This window comes from Balaenoptera acutorostrata, chromosome 16 (genome assembly GCF_949987535.1).
Source record: "Balaenoptera acutorostrata chromosome 16, mBalAcu1.1, whole genome shotgun sequence".
Classification (NCBI taxonomy): domain Eukaryota; kingdom Metazoa; phylum Chordata; class Mammalia; order Artiodactyla; family Balaenopteridae; genus Balaenoptera; species Balaenoptera acutorostrata.
Window position 1 is genome coordinate 63,389,840 of NC_080079.1, and position 18,725 is coordinate 63,408,564.

Sequence of the window (18,725 nt, forward strand, 5' to 3'; positions counted from 1 at the left end):
CTGAGGTCTCAGCCCTGCCCAGGCTGCCCGGGAAGGTGTGGCACGGCTGGCTGCAGTGCCATCCCTGGGCTACCTAAACCCTCACCCACTGCCTGCCTGCATGTTGGGTGGGTGGTGAAGATGTCAGTGTGGGGGGACTTGGAGCGGTGACAGGCTGTACCCGTGGGGCTCTCGGCCGGGGATCCACTCACCACGGTGGAGTCCACCTTGGGGCCGCCGTCGTCGGCCACCACCGTCAAGGTGTAGAAGTCACCTTTCTCCCGGTCCACCAGGCCCTTGACGGTGATCACACCCTGCAGGGAGGGGGTCAGATGGGCAGTGACATCATATCCCAAGCAGTCCTGTGCCCTGGCCAAACTAGACTCCTTGCCAACCCTGGACATTCTGTCCACTTTCCCACCTTCACATTACTCCCTCTGCTGGCATAACTTCTCCGTGAAGCTCTGTCCGCTGAAATCCTAGTTCTCTCTCAATCCCACTCGGATATTACCTCTTCCATGCAGGCTTCCCGCTTCCCCAGCCAGGTACGATCACTCTCTTTATTTGGGCCCCAGAGGCGCTCCATTACACCTGTACTGTAGATCTTTTCATATCTTCCCTTGTGATGCTCTGATCTGCATCCTTGATTATTCCCACTTCTACTCCTAGCCTGAGAGCTCTTTGAGGGCTGCAAAGGGTCTTGTTCATCTCTGTGTCCCCAGCATGCCCCGGAACAAGGCCTGGCACATTGTAGCAATTATTACCTTAATTATTTTCAAAGACTGGATTCTGAGAGAAAACACACTAACGGCAAAGATGGAGGAGTAAGATCCAGGCAGTAGATAAGACATTGCTGCACCAGACACCTAACTAAGACTAGCTGCTGCAGTGAAGCATGAAATTTATATCTGAGCCACGGTAAAAAGGGAAACACGATGACTTGCACAGCTTTCATTATCTAGTAACAAGAAGGCAGTAGGTTGCCTGTGTATAAACTTTATCTTACCCCTGCATATTAAAGGGATGTATTATGGGGATGTTTATCTTTATGACAAAGAAGAGAGTGCTGGGCATATAGAAGGAGCTCAATAAACGCTGGTTAGCTTTACAGGAATTGAGCTTCCTGCCCTCAGAGAGAACCCTTGCTGTGCTTGAACCTTGCTGTGCCGTCCCTCACCGTGATGGCATCTATCTTGAAGAGGGCTTTGGCCTGGGCGCTGGTGTAGGCGTCAAAGCGGTAGGTGATCTGGTTGAGGTTGTCAATGGAGTAGGCCTGGACCCGCACGATCTCGGTGCCCAGTGCCAGGTTCTCCAAGATGGCAGCCTCGTAGGAGGCATTGGAGAATTGCACAGCTTCGTCCAGCTCGTTGAGCAGAGTGACGTAGACACTGCAGAAGCCCTGGTTGAAGGGGGGTGCCTGGTCGGTGGCGGACACGTTCATCAGGTAGCTGGTCTTGGTCTCGTAGTCCAGGTGATCCACGGTGATAACAAGCCCCGTGCTCTCATCAATCTCGAACTTCCCCTCCGCGCCTGACAGGATGCGGTAGTTCACCAGGCCACCATCCCCTGCAGGAGGGCACAAGAGGCTGTGCAGTCCCAGGTGGAGGTGGGCTGCCTTGTGGCTTTACAAGCTGCCCCAGCACACCCACTGCTGTCCCAGAGGGACAGGGTGAGAGGCCTTGGCTCACCTACCGAGTGTGCACAACCCCCCCCCGCCTCTGGGTTGGATTGTCCCAAGAGAAACTGCCGAGGACGGGGTCAAGGTCAAGGACGGCAAAGCCCAGCACACACTGTTGACGCCCTCTGGGGCCTGGCCTTGAGATGAGAGAGATGCCAGAGCAGGTTGGTTCTGCTCCTGGAGCTGTAAAATTCAAGCTCAAGCACCTCCCTCGTGTATCTGGACAAGGAGAGGGTGGGGAAATTAGGGATCCCTTGTAGTGGAGGCTTTGATTTAGAAAGCATTAGACCTGGGCAGCATCCTCAGAAGTGGCTAAGCCTTCATTTGGTCCCTATAGCCAAAGGGTTCCAGTGCCCGGGTCACCTTTCTCTGTTCTCCCCACTCCCTCCACCCCCAATTCCTGTGCCTTGGAATACACGCTTCAACCAGGAGCTAGAGTTGGGATTCCTTAGCTGAAGTCCACATACTTCAAAGAGAATGATTATAAAATCACTCAGGAAATCCCAGACTTCCTTGAAATTATTTGCAAAACTCTGGGCGTGCATTCTTTCTGGGAAGGGATCCATAGCTTTCACTAGTTTCTCAAACAGATTCCTGACCCAGAAAATGTCTTGAACCATTAGTCCCCAGCAATGTATGTGATCTGAACTGTATAAAGGTGCCATTTATTAAGGGAGAACAATCACTCGGGAGTTTTCAGGCCTGTTTCTCCCTCTACTCCATCCCGTGCTCCAGGTGAGCTGGGGATGCTGACGGGGGCTGCGTTGGGAGCCACCAGAGCAGCTGACATGAAAGAAGGGCAGGAGCTGGGAAATTAGAAGCACAGGAAGGAGGTTTTCTCTGGCTGTATCCCTGGCCTGGGGCACAGGCCCAGACAGCCAGGCCCCGTGGAGAGGGTCACAGTGACCTGGCCATCTTTCTCCTTCATTTTGTGCTGCTAACGGTAGCCACCTCTAGGGCTCGGGGCCTCTGGCGAGGTCCGGGCTGCCTTCAGGGATGGCCACAGCCCTGTAGAACAGGACGCTGCCTCTTGTGAAATGTGTGTGTGCCAGGCCCTGGGCTGCGCTGGCTGGAGGAGCAGGCCTCAGCCAGCTTTTGGACAAGTCCTTTACCCCTCCCAGCCCTGCCTAGCCCTTAGCCAAAGGTTAGCCAGGAGCTGCCAGGTTCTGGGATGACAAATCCGGACTTCCCAAGCTTGTGACCTCTCCTCTCTCTGCCCAGAAACCAGGGCAACCCCCCCCCCCGACTCCCATCCTCCTGGGACTGGGAATCTGGTGGGGATGTCACCAAGACTGTCCCACGAGCCCCTCCCCACCTGGGAGCCACTCAATGGGGGAGCCCGAGGCAGCCCGAGGATGACAGGCCCCGCGGGAGAGGGAGGCATGCGCCGGGGCGGGTCACTCTGCGGAATGGACTCTCCGGCTGCCTCCTGCCAGCCTCACCAGTGTCTCGGTCCGTGGCTCGGACGACGATGACCGACGTGCCGATGCCCGCCGTCTCGCGAAGCCCCAGGCGGCTGTACTGCTGCTGCGTGAACACTGGGGCCTCGTCGTTGACATCCTCCACGTACACTATCACCTGCAGGAGGTGGGCCAGGGATGAAAGGTCAGGGTTGGGGGGGCGTGGGCTGGGCAAGCCCAGGGCTGTGCCCACCCAAGCCTGCGTGTCTGGTCACTGCTCTCCTGGGCCAGCTGTGAGCTCCCTACGGAGGGCCTAGGGCTGTCCCGTTGGTCACCGTGTTCCCCCACCTTGCACAGTACCTGGCGCATGGCAGGTGCTTAAATATCATGTTAGAGAACAAACTTTGTCTTGCTCTTGGCTCTGCTGCAAATCCTGCGGGAACCTGTGGCTAATTAGTGAAACTTGGGCCGTCCAATTTCTCAGCTATGAAACGGTAACATCAATTTAGCAGTTCACGCCCTGTGCCACTCCTAGGATGGTTATGAAGACAAAATGAGCCAGGGCCTTGCAAAAGTGCCTGAAAAGTTTAAAGGGACCCCATTCAACTATCAAGATACATCTGGGAGAACAGAAATGAAAACGTTAAGTATGGTGGTAGCAGAGGATGCTGGTGCTCGGGCTACTCTAGATTCTCCTGTGCTTTCTCTGGTGCTCTCACTGCCAGCGGCCAGAACTGTGGTTCTTTGTTGGGGACTAACCCCAGCCCCCGCTGCTGCCGGAGCCAGAGACACCCAGAGAGCTGGAGGTGCCTGGGAATTACGTCCCACACTGGCTAAGGCAGCCCTTAGCCACTGACTGACGGGCAGCTGAGATGACTCTCTCCAGAGCTCCCTGTGGGACTGAGTCACAGTTTCCTGTGTTCCACTTTGCTGGCTGCCTTTTCTTCCTGGTCCCAAGCCCCTTCTGGCTTTTCCTGGGAACACTTCCTATACCTCCCACTCATCACTTTCACACCAATCCTTGTCTCAGGGTTTGCTTCTGCAGACCCTGCCCAAGACAGTGGCTATATCTGAATTGTGGAATTATGCATAATTTTCATCACTGCTTATTTACATTTTCTAATTTCTCTTTAATGAACATGTACGTCTATACATAACAACAACAACAAAAAAAACAGTTCAAAAGATGTTTATGGAGAGAGGTGTTACAGATAGAGATCAGCACCCCACCCTTCTTTTTGTGCACCTCCATCCCCCCAACACACACAGGAGCACGGGAGGGTCTGGTCCAGGTATGGGCAGGACCAGGGCTATGTCTAGAAGGATCAGTGTGGTGGGGAGGGGAGTTATAGGCAGAGACCAGAGAGTGGTGGCACTCAAGGAGGCCCAGGGCTCCTGCCTCTTTTCCCAGATGAGGGAACAGAGGCCCAAAGATGGGGAGGGACTTGCCCGAGGCCTCATGGTCACCGAGAGCTGGAAAGAGAGTGAGGCTTCTCCTGGTTCCCGGTCTAGCAACCCTACCACTCTTTGCTATATCCTGGGGATGAGCTGGGCCCAAAACGAGAGATACCCTACTTCCAGTCTAAAAGAGCCAGGGCCAGCAGGAATTGGTCAGCAGAGCGGGTGGGGAGCCAATGGGGTAGGGGCAATGACGTGCGGATGGATTTCACGTGTGTCGTCACCAGCACCGACGGCGGCACGAGGCCCCATCTGAGAGCACGCATATTTGGTTTCTGATCTGATCACTGCCTCTCAGATCAGCCCCAGCTTCTCTTCCAGGGTTAGCTGGGAATTAGCTGGACAGAAGGGAAGGGGCTTCTGTTGGTATAAGTGGAAATGGTGCCCTGACCAGTGGAGAACTGTGAGGTGAGTGGGGTGGCAGAGCCAGTGGGGAGGAGAAGTTTATGGGGGTTAAGGTTTCTCTACTTCCCTGCTCTTGGGGCCCGTGTAGCCCTGCTATGTCATCAAATTTTCATGTCCAGACACCCAGAACCCAGTATGCAAACTAGCGTGCCTACTTCAGAGCACAGCTGCTCACAAGCCAGAATCTTCTAAGTCTGGCTTCACCAAGAACTTGGCTGGGGAGATCCTGGGTGGGGTGGGTGGGTGTGGGGGGGATTTGCACGGATGAATTTCAGGAACTCTCTTGCTGTAAACAGAAGCTGCCCATCCATCTTTTGAAACTGTGAACCTTCCCCCTTCCCAAGTCTGCTTGTCCAAATGGCCTTGACTCCAAGGGTCGTGGGGAAAACACCGGGCTAGTCCTAGTCTGACAGTGCAATAAACAGAGGGAGGTGGCACGGAGCCTGGGTGTGGTCCTCCATGAGACTGGCTGCATGCCACTGTCCTCTAACCGGTTTCAGCCTTGTTTTTAGCAGCAGAGACAGGAGGTAAAATGGTGTGTGGTTTGCAAACCTGAGAGACACAGATGTACAGGAAACAGCCAGGTCGGCCAAGTTCTTGCTGAGCAGGAAGCCTCAGCGACTGAGCTACCGGGCTCCCTGGGTTCCCAGCCCCACTCTCTGTCCAATGCTGTGCCATCCAAAGGGGACGAGGCAGGAGATGTGTGCGCGTGTGCCCGTGCGCAGTGTGCACGTGAGGCCCCAGGCTCTACGAGGACCGTTTCACTTCACACTCCCTGGCCCCTCATCTGTGCTGTCCTGGTCTCTGAAGCAGGAACAGGAGAATATGGATTGTCCCTACAAGCCAGGTCTGCTGCTGCTGGGAAAATGAGTCCAGGGAGTCCCTATACTGTCTTCAGGGATGTCCCCAGCGTTCCCAGGGCTCAGGGGTGTGGGAGCTGGGTACTGTAAGGGCCATCAAGTTCTGGCCCTAGGGCCAGCAACCAAATTCCCACCTTAAAAATGACTCTTTGGGGATAAGGCAGCAGTGGTCTCTGTGCTCTGGAACCTTCCATGAGGCAGCATAGTACCGTGGTTAAGAGAACAGCTCTGAGCTGACTGCCTGGGTGTGAAGCCTGGCTCTGTCTACCCTTACTGCCATGTGACCCTAAACACATTGGCCAAGCCCTCCTTGCCTCAATCTCCTCATCTATAAAATGGGTATAATAACAGTGCCTACCTCATGGGGTTTTAATGAGGCTTAAGTGAGTTCAATATGTAATTCACGTGCTGATTTAATATCTCACAGTCATGCAGGTGAGCGTGGCTGTGTGGGGCTGCCTTGGTGCACATTTGGGTAACTATCTCAACCTCAGTCACCAGGGCCCTGGAATCAAGCAGCCCCAAGGTATAAATACCCGAGGGATCTGACCCCCTCAGCCATCTCCATCCGGGAAGATCTCACTTAGAGGGGCAGCCTAAAAGGACCCAGGTTTCCCTTCCCATCTCTTCCTGGGGCAGAGCTGCGGGGGCAACAGCAGAAGATGGGCCAAGGCTGAGTCACCCGCTCCCCAGCACCTCCTTCGTGATGGTGACCCGAGGCAGGCTTCTGCTCACTGTTTCCAGTCGGAGGGAAACAGCGGGGTGGAGATGGGGTGATAAGAGGAGCTGATTCAGCCCCACTCAGTTCTGGGTAAAAGTCCCTGCTTGCTCCCCACCCCATCTTTTCCCATCTTCCTCCTACTCTTCACCTCTAGGGTCTGACTCATTTTCCATCCGGTTAAGGGGAAGGGGCTGTGAGTAGCTGAGTGTGCAGTGGGGGTAGGACGGGGGTGACTTGAAGGTTACCTCATTCATCTCAGTCATCCTCTTGTTACAGGGCAGGAGAGTACATCAACCAGCCTGGCCAGCGGAATATCTGGGTGCATATTTTTGACCATTCAGGAAGATTAAGGTCGATTTGATTTTAGCTCCATGGGGGAGAGGCCCGAGGTGAGTGAGGGTGGGCAGAAAAGAATATATCTGATGGGAGAGTTGGGAGTGCTGACTGGAATATCTGGGGAACACTTCCAATGGAAAGAACACCGAACTTGGACTCAAAGGCCTGGGCTCAAGTCCTGGTTCTATCACGAGTGACTTTTCTGTGCCTCAGTCTCCTCATTTGTAAAATGAAGTTGGCAGCATCTACAGCTCCAAGATCACGTATGTGAGATTTCCCTGGCCCACCCTAGAGAGTCGTATGGATGCAGAGGGTTAGTATAGTAAGGACACCTCAGCCCTTAGGATAGACATCAGTATCACTGACCCCTTTCTACATCTGGAGAAACTGAGGCTTAGAGCAAAATGACACGTCCAAGATCCCAGGCTCCCCCACTGTACCTGAGCTCCAGGTGTCATTTGGCACCTAAACTAGGGGTGGCCCTGCCCCCACGGGGTCCCAACTGGTGGCCAACTCTGGCCCACCTGAGGCCTTGGCCCAGCCCCAAGGTCAGCGCTGAACAGGACGCAGGGCTTCACCGAGAGCTGTCCCAGGGCGCATCCCCACCACCCACACGCCCGGCCCGAGCGCCCCCGGCCTCACCCTGACGGAGCTCCGCATGGGGCCCAGGTCATGGTTGTAGGCCTCCACTATAAGAACGTGGGATGAGTTCCGCTCCCGGTCTAGGGGCCGGGGCCCTCGCATTAGGAGCCCATTGCTGACATGGATCCGGAAGTTGTTGCCATGGTTACCTGCGGGGAGGGATAGATAATATACATGGACTCTGTCCTGGAGTAGGATGCTTGTGGGATTGTGGTGGTGGTGGGAGGGAAGCTGGGGAGCCCAGACCCACAGAATGCAGACCCTGCCCCGAGGTCTTAGGAGCTTGGCTGAAGCCCAAAGTGGCAAAGAAGCCTCTGCCTGATGCTGCCCTGGCCTAGCAGGATTTGAGGGAGGGGGCAGACGCTCACTCTGTGACCCCTATGGAAGGCGTGGAGATCCCCTGAGACCCCCATACCCAGCGGTGTCAGTAGATTCAATATTTCAGAGGACTCTGGGGCATTACAAAGAAAGGAACCCAAATCAAATTCTCTGTTGGGGTTTTAGTGGGGAAGCTCCCATTTCCTCATCTTGTGGACGCTGATATTCCTTTGGGGTCCACCCACCTCCACTCTCAGTCCCTGTGCTTTGCATAGGGGTGATTTCACCCCTGATTCCAGAAGTGAGCAGATCAGCACATTTTAGTCTCTGGCCATATTGACTGGTTCAGGCATGGTCCCATGATTCCAGTTGGTCTAGTGAGACTCATTCTGGGGAGCTCACTGGGGGGCTGTCCTAGTGTCCAAGGCCATAGTGATTGGTTCAGGGATGGGCACATGATACATGTTGGGCCAATGAGGCTCAATCTCTTGGGAGCTCACTGCCAGGGGCTGCCTTGGTCCCCAAGGCCCCCTCTGTCAGGGTGATATCCCACCATGGGACATGAGGAACTTAGGGAGCATAGCAATCGAATGCATCCTCACTTAAAAATACAACCAACTTGGTGCAAATGACTGGAGAACATCCCTGGTTCTTCCCTCTGACCTGCCCGCCCTGTGTGTATAGCGCTTGGGGCCTCTCTGGCTGCACCTCCCAAACCCTTGGCAGCCTAGAGAAGCTCTGCTACCCCCAGGGCAGGAGGGCCTGCCCCCCGCCCCGCCATCCTAGGGCAGCCCACTCACCGTGAAGGATGCGGTACCACACACGCCCAAACTCGCCCTCGTCCGCATCCGTGGCTTTTAGCTGAGGGAGAATGAGACACGTGGTTGCTCCCTGAATTCCACCCACAGGCAGAGAAGGTGTTTGTGGAGCCCCTCCCCTTCCCTCACACCACTCCCAGCCCATCCTGCCTAAACCCATGGTTTCCCACGAGGCTGGGGGTGTGGGAGAGGAGAGGGACACATCTCTCTCATCCCCCACTAGGAAAGCTGTCTGCTGATGGCCCCATGCTGCCCTGTCCATGGCGAGGCACCTGCCAGCTCTGTTCCCTGACCCTCCTCCAGGTTCTCGGGGAGCACGGAGGAGAAGGTGGGTGACAGCGCTGCAGCTCTCTGGATCCAGGCTTGACTAGCTCAGCCCTCCACACTTCCCTCCTTCAGCCTTTTGAGGTTCCAGGAGCCTCACCTGGGGTAGGTGGATTGCATGACTGCTCCTTGCCCACACGTCCTTGGTCTGAAGCTATTCTAGTCACACGGGCGCCCAGCCAGGCACGGTATACTATAACAGCCACACTGGGGAGACCCAGAAATCCCTCCTCCCAGAGGTTCCATATCCATTCACACCAGGATCATTCCAGTGTATTCCAGCCCACCCAGCTTGCTTGGCTGTACCTCAGGCTTATGGACTATCTCCAGGGGGACTTGGGGGTATGCTGCTCTCGCTCTGAGAATGCCCGGCGCTTAGCCCTTTTGACAAGGAGTCTGGCCTTGAGGCTGTTGGCAGTCGCAGCTGGCCCTGAGGTGTGTCCTGTCAAACTGCGAGCTGAACACCTCCTCTACCCGCCACATACCGGAAAGGAGTAGAGAACGTCCCTGCAAAGTGATGCAGAGAGAGGCCCGAGCCTGCCTGCCTGGGCAGGCTCCCATGGGGCCACAGTACGTGTGACTTGCTTTGTAATGCCTGGGACCCTCCCACTTCTTCTGGATCTGCCCTCTTGTCTCTGCCTATCACTTCAACCCTGTGCTGTGTGTCTAAGGGTTTTGAAGAGTGTGTTGATGGTGGGGAGGAGGGGAAGTCTGTTGGTGTGAAAGGAACAGAGGGTCTGGGTCAGGAAGACCCAAGCATGAATCCTGGCTTTGTCACTTACTGGCTATGTGGCCATGGATACATAACCCCACTGAGCCTCAGTAGGTACAATGATAACCAACCTTGCGGGGTTGATGGGAAGATTAGAAATAATCTCTGCAAAGCATCTGGTCTGATGCCTGGTGCAGAGATAGATGGTGAAGGTTGGACATTATGAGATAGGCCACCTTTTCCTGGGAGGCCCTCTTGATTTATACTGGAGGTGGTATGGCTGGGTTGCCCCTTGCTGTGGAGTTCTTCTTCTCTCCCATGAGAAGTCTTAAGAGCTAATAGGTGGAGGGATGTAGTGGGGCACTTCAACAGTCTGGATCTGGAAGGGCTCAGGACAGGGGAGAGGGCCAAGCTGTCCAGTGGGTGCCCTTGGGTGTCTTCCATCCGTGGTGGGACTTCCCCTGGCAGCCTGCACCACCCTGGGAGTGTTGCCTCCTACCATCTAAGAAAGATGGAGGCCATAGATGAGGTGTGCAGTCAGCTTGGGAAGAGAAGGTGAAGGAAAATGAGGTTCACTGAAGGGCGAGGTGTAAGATGCAGGAATCCCAGTGGGAGCTCTGGGCACTGGGAACATCCTTAGGCTGATGCAGCTCATAGCACCAGAAGCCTGGTGCCCATGCCTGCCCACTCTTTTCAGGGAAAGCACCAAATTCCACCACTAACTTGCTGGCCTTGCTGGCCAGGCCACACCTCTTTAAATCTCAGTTTCATTATCTGAGAGACAGGGGGATGGACGAGATGACCCCTCAGTCGTCTAATGGACGTTGACAATCCTATCCATTTGGGGCTATGCAGAGGATGCTTCCTTTGTTGTCAAGGGCTAAGGGCAGTAGCGAAGAGCTAAATGCCAAAAACTGAGGCTCCAAAACAAGCAGGTGGACCCCAGGCTCAGGTCTTGGGCAGAGCCACAACTCCCCCCATCCGTGTTATATCTCTGGGAGCTTGGGGGTCCTTGATGGGAAAGCTGCTTAAGACTTAGGCTAAGTAGGCAGCTGGTTGCCAGGGAAGTGCTGGCTTCCAGGAAGAAAGGAGGCTGGGGGAGGGGGAGGTGTAGGTGTGTGTGCGCGCGCGTGTGTGTGCGTGTGTGTGTGTGTGTGTGTGTGTGTGTGTGAGCCACCGCCTGGAGGGTCTCCAAGGGCCCACCCAAACTACAAGCAGCACAGACCTGGCTGTCTCTCAATCCTGTGCTTTCTGCCCTGTTATCTCTCTGACCTTTGAAAATGCCTCTCTCCCTCACTTCTGCAGCCAGATGTCCTCAAAGGGAGGGTGCTTTGCTGGGAAGCTGAGGGGAGGGGGGCCTGGGGGTTGCCAGGGCCCATCTCTCTGCCTGTTCCCCTCCCGCTGTGTGGCTTGTAGCCCCTCTCCCTGGTAACCTGAAGGCTGGCGGGCACTGAATAGCAACCCGCTGGCTGCCCCTGACCATACTATTCAAACGTCGAAAGGGAAGGTGAGAGCTGTGGGTGCAGAGGCAGGGAAACCCTCCCCCTGCATCCCCCCCAGTGCCTCCGCCCCTCCAGAGGGCTCCAAGGAAACAGGCTGGAGTGAGGCCGTGGGAAGGCTCGGGAGCTCCCAACTCCCCTGCAACGCTCCCCTCCCAGCCCAGTTGCCATCCCTACCCTCCTGGCTGTCCCCTCCCCCAAGGCAGGGCCCAGGCTCTTCCAGACAAAGCCAGGTCTAACTGGAGAGTGAGGGGCGAAGGCCACTCTGCCTGGCTGGCTGAGGGGCACAGGGCAAGGCAGAGCCTAGGGCAGGTTGGGTCACAGTGGTGCCCGGTGCTCCTGGGGCCTCCCTTGGACAGCTGAGAAGACCTCTCCGCCCGGCTGGGGACTGCTGAGGGCTGGCTCTGAGGTCAGTGCTGGGGGACTGCAGGAAAGTGGGGCTGCACCCTTCCTGGGGTACTCTAGGGAGAATGTGAGGGCGTGCTCAGACCTGGGGAATCCCTCCACTTTTCTAGAGAGTGGAAAGGCCCAGGTAGGAGCAGTGGTTAGTCCGAGGCTATCCAGAAAGTCGTGCTGAGGTCAGTCCCCTCTGCTCACAGCGTGCCCTGCTCTATGGAGCTCTGAATGAAGAAAGAAGGTTCTAGACTAGGCCTGCTGGCATGCCTTGGACTCCAGCAGGCAGGGAGAGGCTTCAGCTGCTCTCAAGATCATTCCTAGCCTTGGTCTGATGGAGGTCTCCTTTCCCTGGAACCACTGGCGCCTGCTGGCTGCTCAGAGAGGGTATCAAGGGGGCCTGCAGCTGGCTTTGCTGTGCGTCCCAGGGGGGACGGCTTGATGTTTTCAAGCACTTTGGAACCTCATGCTTTGAAGGAAAATACTCAAATGCTAATTATAGCCTCACTTATCTTTTTTTAAAGCGCTGCCCCAAGGACTGAAGCCTGGACCTACTTTGCTGGCCTGATAGGGTCTCCAGATCCATGGGAATGTCTTGAAATAACATTAGGACTAGTAGGATTGAGACTTCTCCCACTTCCGACTGCCCTTTTCTTACTCCCAGCCAAGCACTGCCCTGGGTAGGATAGACAGACGGGCAGTTTTCTCCCCATGGGACATGGTGGTGGGCACACCCCATCCTTCCTCCCTGCTCAGATTCAAGGAAGGGCCAACCCACGTATGGCCTGGCCAGAGCGCTCTCTAGGCCTGATGCCTGAGAGGAGGAGGCCCTGGGCAGCTAGATGGGCAACAGAATTTCCATCTGGGAGCTGGGAGGGGTCATGTCCTGTCTGGAAATGCTGGAAGGAGTGGTGGTGGGAGCTGGGTGGGAGGGAGGTGGGGTGCACTGGATGCCCTCCGTCGCTGGGCACAGGGGAGGCTGCAGGCGGGAGGAGGCTGGTACAGGCAGCCAGGAGTTAGGTCCTGGGTGGCTGCTGGTGAGTGCCTGGGGAGCGTGGGGCTGGGCCGCCCCTCTCCACTCCCCTCTGCCTGCTGATTTGGACTCTTCAGCCCACATGCAGAGCCTAGGCACGACCTAAAGCCCTTCCTCCTGCCTAGTGTTGGTGCTAGACCTTGACTGAGTTAGAATAAGCTGCAAGTTGGGAAAAGGAGGGAAATCTGTTACCCATCAGGCTCATGAAAGTCTCCAAGGTCAAAGAGAAATAAATGATTATTTCTTATTAGACCCCCCTTTTGGGTTTCCTGTCCTGTGTTTGTAGAAATCAAAGATCACAAATGCTGGCCTGGAAACTGGATGTAGCCTCCTTATATATTTTGTTTGGCCTGTTGTAGTATTTTAAATATCTGCAAATTCATTTCGATTTTTAAAAAAATCAAGTTTGTCTGTCCTTTGCAGTGTCTTTTCTTTTTCTCCCCTCTCTCTCTCAACCAGATTTGAATTAGTTGCCAATATTTAAACATCAGGAACGTTCGCCTAAAAAATCCAGATTTCTGGCTTCTCTTGGGAACCTGGAAGGGGACCACAGTGGCTTGCCTTCCAGCATTCCATCAGCCTGGCCGAGGCCCCTCTGCCTCTGCTCTCCAGGTAGGCCTGCCCACCTGTCCCGCTGGTCACACGTTATCTACCATCTGGGCTCTGTAAGCATTTTAATTTGCAACCAAAAGCTCAGCTTGATTTTCCAGCTACAAGGACCACCTGCCGTCCTCCCTCTAGTGGGATGATCCTAAGTGATAACAGGTGACTATGTCAGGGTTTTGAGCCCCCATCTTGTCAACTCAGTTGCTCTCTGTGGGTTCTTCCCCACCTGTTCTCAGAGCTGCTCAGGGAGTCCTGGGAGAGAGTTGGGAGCCAACGGGGTGGCAAGGCCACTGGGCCAGGAGTCAGGAAACCTGATTCTGGCCTTGCTTGCCCACTGGCTCACAGTGTGACCTTGGCAGTCCCTTATTTGGGCCTCAGTTTCCTCACTTGTCAAGGGAGCAGGTTGGTCTTCCTCAGGAAGCACCAATTGGAATTCCCCTGGGGCCAGGCAGGTGACATAGGTGTGCAGGGGACCTGAGGGCGGGGAGTGCAGTGAGCTGGGGGCCAGCACCCTGTCTAAACGGGTCAGCTACGGCTCAGCCGCGGCCACTGGGTGCCAGGCAGCAACTGGCCCCATGTTGCCAGTGTTGAAATTCTGAAATTTCAAGAGAAGCCAGATGTTCAGATATTTATGTGAAATATCTTGGTTTTCTTTTTTTAAAAAAAATATTCACAATTAATTTAAATTTATAAAAACACTGCAAGAACCCAGCAAAACACACTGGTGCGTCCCCAGTTTGCAGTCTTGGCATTAGATAACTGCTAGGGTCCTTGCCTGCTGCAACCTCCTATGACTGATGAATTGTTCCTGGTCACAGAGCAAGTTAGTGATGGAGTTGGTCTTAGATCCCAAGTTTTCAGTCTAAGACTCTACTGTAATTCATGAAAATTGACTTTAAAATGCCGGAAGGCACTACCATCCTGCCTCCTCCATGAGTTCAGGTCCAGCTCTATCACTTTCCCAGTGTGTGACCTTAGACCTGTTACCTCTCCCAGCCTCATTGTTCTAACTTGTAAAATGACCGTAATGCTATCTGCAGCTAGTTTAGCAGTGTCCAGAGCCCATCAAAGTTCCCCTCCCTCTCCAGTCCCGAGTCCAGCTGATTTGTTTCTGTCCCATTCTTGTTGCAGGAGCCATGAGCACAGAGGGCCCCAGCCCCCTCTCCTTCCTCACAGCTCCTGTCACTCCGGGGAGGCTCTCAGAGGCAGTTGACCCCATCCCCGTGCTCATTGCCCTGGCCTGCAGTTTCCTCCTGCTGGCCACCTGTCTGCTGTTCATGACCCTCTGCAAGCCCGCTGCGCTGGACCCGAGGCGCCGCTGGGCCTGTGAGTGCATGCCGCACCACCCGGGGAGCCCCAGTGAGCCCCAGCTCCGGCTCTGGAAGCGCCTGGGCTCGCTGCGCCGCTCCCTGCACAGCTTCCGCCGTGGCTGGCCTGCCCCAAGGCGCCCCCTGCCGGGCAGAGAGGACCACGACGACTGTGACTGCACAGAATCTACAAAGATGTGACAGGAGTGTCCCCCTACTCCAGGGTCCATCTGCAGGCCCTCCTGCCTCAGATGGAAACTGGCACCACAGGCTGCAAGAGGACAGTGGCCCAAATGACATGGGCCACGCGCTCACCCCCACTGGTTCCCTGTGTGTCCAGGCCTGTGGCCTTTCCCAGAAATGGCCCCTGCAAGAATACCTTCCCTCCTGCAGACACTCTAGCTGCTGCCTGCTGGAAGACTCCTGGACCAAGCTGAGCGCCTGCAGCCATGTGGACCCTTGGCCCAAGGCTCTGAACGGTACAAACCTGGGGCCCCCAGGGCCCCTCTCTGACCACCAGGCACCAACCGTCTCCAGGAAGCAGCGCCCCTGCTTCCCAACAGAAGCCCTGCCCGCCCTCCAGGTGCCAAAACCCAGCTCAGATTCCAGTGCGAGTTGCTGAATGGCCAAAGGTTCCCTCCAGCCAAGTGAAATACTCAGCCCCTGCTAGGGACAAGGGAGTGTCCTGCCCTCTGTGCCAACTCAGTGCCCAAGGCAAGGGGGAACCCAGGGACTCTTCTCCTCGGACTTCCTGGGCCTGCCAGCATTTGCCTGTGATCCACAGGAGCAGCCAGCACCCTTGGGTGGATCAGATGCTGGGGACCTGCTGGGAGGAGGGGCAAGCAGGAGGATCTCAACACACCCAGCCAATCACAGTCTTGGTTGTCATCTTGGCATGCCCCCCCCACCCGCCCCCATGCGCCTACGCTAAGATGGATGAGGAAGGCACTGAGAATGAGTTAAGAAGCTCCTTGCACAGGCCAGGACTGGTGCTGTGTCAGAGTGGGAGGAGGCACTGCCAGCAGCTGGAGGTGTTGCTATCTGGGCTCTGAGGACACAACATAGAGGCTCCATGCCTCACCCAGGGAAGGAGGCGGCCTTCCTTCCAGTGGAAGGGTCCAGATCTCTCCAGGACAGCTGTGGGACCTCAGGCTTGGACCACATAAGGTGTGCTATCTGTATTTTTGGCAATTGCTTCATTGACTGGCTACTGTCAAAGTAATCCCACACCAAGGTGGGCTTCTCAGAATCCCAAACCTTCAACCTCTCATCACAATGCTGGGGTTAAACACTTTGGTTGGGTCACAAATTTGGAGGGTGGGCAGAGGGGTCTGAACTGCCCAGCTCCTGCCCCAGAGAGTCATCTGGCCAGGGACACCTTGTACCCCACCACGGACTGCTCCACCCCACCCTGCTATGATGCATAGTACAGCCAGCCAAGTCTTCTCACAGAGTGAGCTCCGATTTTGTCACTCCCCGGCTCCAAAACTTTCACTGGCTCCCTACTGCCAGATCAAGCCAGAGCTCCTTCGTCTGGTGTTTGGTGCCCACTGGGAGCTGGCTGTGAATGATCTTGCTAGCCTCTTCTTGACCCAAGACCCCAGGTAAACTGAAATACCTGTCCTCCCCTGGCTACGGCTTACTTGGCACGCCCTCTGTGAAGCCCTCTTTGCTCTACACCTGAAACCATCTCCTACCTGAAACCAAGGGAGGACAGGGATCACTTCCTCTGGGCAGTGTGGGTCATCCCTGTGTCTCCGCCTTCCTACAAGCCTGGGAGCTCCCAGAGAGCGAGACCGTGTCCAACCCCTCACTCTGCCTCACCAGCTCTGGGCTCAGAAGTATGTGGCCTCTGTTGACTGAGTGAAGGGTGGCCCTGTCTAGTCCTGGGGGGCATCCCCTTCTTCCTTCCGATGCCTCTACAGAGCAGCTCTCTCTCCAAGCAGGCCCTCTTGGACAGGCCCAGTGTACCTTCCTTTTGGGTCAGTCTGACATCAAAGAGCGAGCCCGCCTTGGCCAGAAACTTACTTCCAGGGCCTTGGAGAAATCACCAGTGCCTGAATTTCTCCCTGAGAAATGGAGAGAATCAGGCCTGCCTTATATTACTCACAGGCTCTAGGATTTCAGTCTGAGTAGTTTGTGTGAATAGAAACCAATTCTTGGGGTTTAGAAAGTGCGGAGGCCCCCTCCTGCAGTGCTTTGTCCCCCTCCCTTCCAGATTAGAAACGTCTCCCTGCTTTGCCTCCCGCCAGCTCTCCCTGAGGCATCCCAGGCTGAATTCTGCCTGCAGCCAGTCCCCCGATCCCCGCTGGCCAGCGTGCTCTGCCTGGCACGTGGTGTCACAGGGGTGGGCAGTAAGGCTACCCCCGGCCTGAAGGACGAAAAGCTGGGGAGGAGGAGGGGGCCCTCAAAGGTCTGCCATACCCCCAGCTGTGTCCCCAGGTTGGTCCTGGGAGACCTGTGTGAGCTGGGGGAGGCAGGTTTTAGGTTTTAGGCTAGGGGAGAGGTGGGGCCCACAGCTTGGTGCGTGTGGGGTGTCTCTAAGCCCCTAGGAGCTGAGGCTCAGAGGGACAGACCCCTTTTCTGGAACCAGCCCCCAGACTCCAGCAACCCCCCGTGGCTTCCTGGACTCTCGGCACCTCTGGAAGTCAGCACCCTGCCCCTGGCTCCCCTCCTGCCCCACGCCCGGACCTGATGCAGGGAGGGGGGCACACTCCCAGCTTCCCGCTCTTCTGCCCCTCCCAAGCCCGGGAGCCTGGCCCAGTGGGCAGGCCCAGATTCGCTCTGTTTGGCTCAGCCTCCAAATGGGAAACCCTGCGCTCAGCTGGTGAAGAGGGTAATTCATGCCCGGCCTCCCTCCCCACGCAGCAACTGAGGCCTCCAGGGAGGGCTGGGGAGGGCACCCAGCCTCCTTTCCAGGTCCTCCCCTTCCTCCCTCGAGGCCCAAAGCTGTCGTTCCTGCTCCCCGGGCAAAGGAGCCCTTTCTTTTTGTGCCCGTTTATTTCCCAAGAGGGGAGCTTCAGCCAAAAGCCCTGTGAAAGCAGCTCTGTTCTGGGCCTCACTGGGCCCTGGCTCTCTCTCCTCAACTCCTTTCTGGGAAAATGTGACATTTCCAGCTCCCCCCTGCTCTGAAAGGCCCTTCTGGGTGCAGTGGGGGATGGGAGAGGACTGTGGGGGAGGGAGGGAGGAGAGGAGGGCCGAGGCCCTCCTTCTGTTTTGCGGGGAGCAAGGGCCCATCTTGGGCTATGTAACCTCGGGGCCGACTCTCCCCGGGAGGGAGGAGGGAGCCTGGGCCCCCCTTTGGCCATAGCGCTGGCTACTTTTGGAGCAGCAGCTGGACCCTCTCCTGTTTCCATCCCACTCAGTTGCGAGGCCACTGAGCGTGTGCGCTCTGACCTGAGCGTGGCCCTGCCTGTGCCCCGGCCGCCACCTGCCTGCACGATGCTGTGGCCCTCAGGGATGTCCTCGGGGACGCTGGCTTCGTAGCTGCTCTGCAGAAAGATGGGCCGGTTGTCATTCACATCCAGGACGGTGACAAACACGGTAGCCGTGCCTGTGCGCCGCTTGCCCACGGGGCCATTGTCTGTGGGAGGTGAAAGAGGATGGGTGTTAGCAGCTGCCTGAGGGGCACGTTCCCGGGCACCAGCCACAGGTATGCCCTGTTCCCCCACCTGCTCTGGCCTTTGCAAGGGGGGGCTCTTTTTCTCTTTAGATTAGGAACAACACTGACCGTATCTAATACGTTCCAGACGCTATTCTAACTCATTCAATCCTCACAGCAAGCCTGCCAAGCGGGCGCTATTATCATCACCCCCATTTTACAAAGGAGGTAACTGAGGCATGAGGTGGGTTGAATGGTGGCCCCCAAAAGATACACCCATGGCAGATCCCTAGGAACCTGTACGTGTAACCTTATTGGGAAGAAGGGTCTTTGAAGCTATAATTAAGTTAAGGATCTTGAGATGAGGTATCCTGTATCCTGGATTATCTGGGTGGGCCATAAACCCCATGACAAGGGTCCTTATGAGGGAAAGGCGGGTGGGATTTGACACAGAGAGGAGAAGGCCATGTGAAGTTGGAGGCAGAGACTGGAGTTCTGCAGCCACAAGCAAGGAACACTTAGAGCCACCAGAAACCGGAAGAGGCAAGGAAGGATTCTCCCCTAGAGCCTTCAGAGGGAATGCACCCCTGTCGACAATTAATTTTGAACTTCTGGCCTCCAGAGCCATGAGAGAA

The 18,725-nt window shown here is 56.0% G+C and overlaps 3 protein-coding genes across 3 annotated transcripts in view; 1 reads left to right on the forward strand and 2 right to left on the reverse strand.

The window, feature by feature from the left end:
• The window catches only part of CDH23 (cadherin related 23), an 86,513-nt gene extending 77,861 nt beyond the window's left edge, over nucleotides 1-8,652 (reverse strand). The window contains exons 1-5 of the mRNA XM_028162962.2: nucleotides 8,598-8,652; nucleotides 7,480-7,628; nucleotides 3,100-3,235; nucleotides 1,157-1,545; nucleotides 192-293 (exon numbers count right to left, since the gene is read on the reverse strand). Coding sequence (XP_028018763.2) covers nucleotides 192-293; nucleotides 1,157-1,545; nucleotides 3,100-3,235; nucleotides 7,480-7,581 — 729 coding nt within the window. The 5' untranslated portion in view covers nucleotides 7,582-7,628; nucleotides 8,598-8,652. The remainder of the gene's footprint in view (nucleotides 1-191; nucleotides 294-1,156; nucleotides 1,546-3,099; nucleotides 3,236-7,479; nucleotides 7,629-8,597) is intronic.
• Nucleotides 8,653-14,318: 5,666 nt separating this feature from the next.
• C16H10orf105 (chromosome 16 C10orf105 homolog) lies at nucleotides 14,319-14,690 on the forward strand. Its single transcript, XM_007167819.1, has one exon. It carries the CDS (start codon nucleotides 14,319-14,321, stop codon nucleotides 14,688-14,690), a length of 372 nt encoding a protein of 123 aa, XP_007167881.1.
• Nucleotides 14,691-16,849: 2,159 nt separating this feature from the next.
• LOC130705015 (cadherin-23-like) overlaps nucleotides 16,850-18,725 on the reverse strand; it is a 157,724-nt gene continuing 155,848 nt past the window's right edge. The window contains 2 exon segments of the mRNA XM_057530605.1: nucleotides 16,850-16,875; nucleotides 17,920-18,109. Coding sequence (XP_057386588.1) covers nucleotides 16,850-16,875; nucleotides 17,920-18,109 — 216 coding nt within the window.

Coding starts and splice junctions, on each gene's coding strand:
- C16H10orf105 (XM_007167819.1), top strand. CDS start 14,319: ATGAGCACAGAGGGCCCCAGCCCCCTCTCCTTCCTCACAGCTCCTGTC.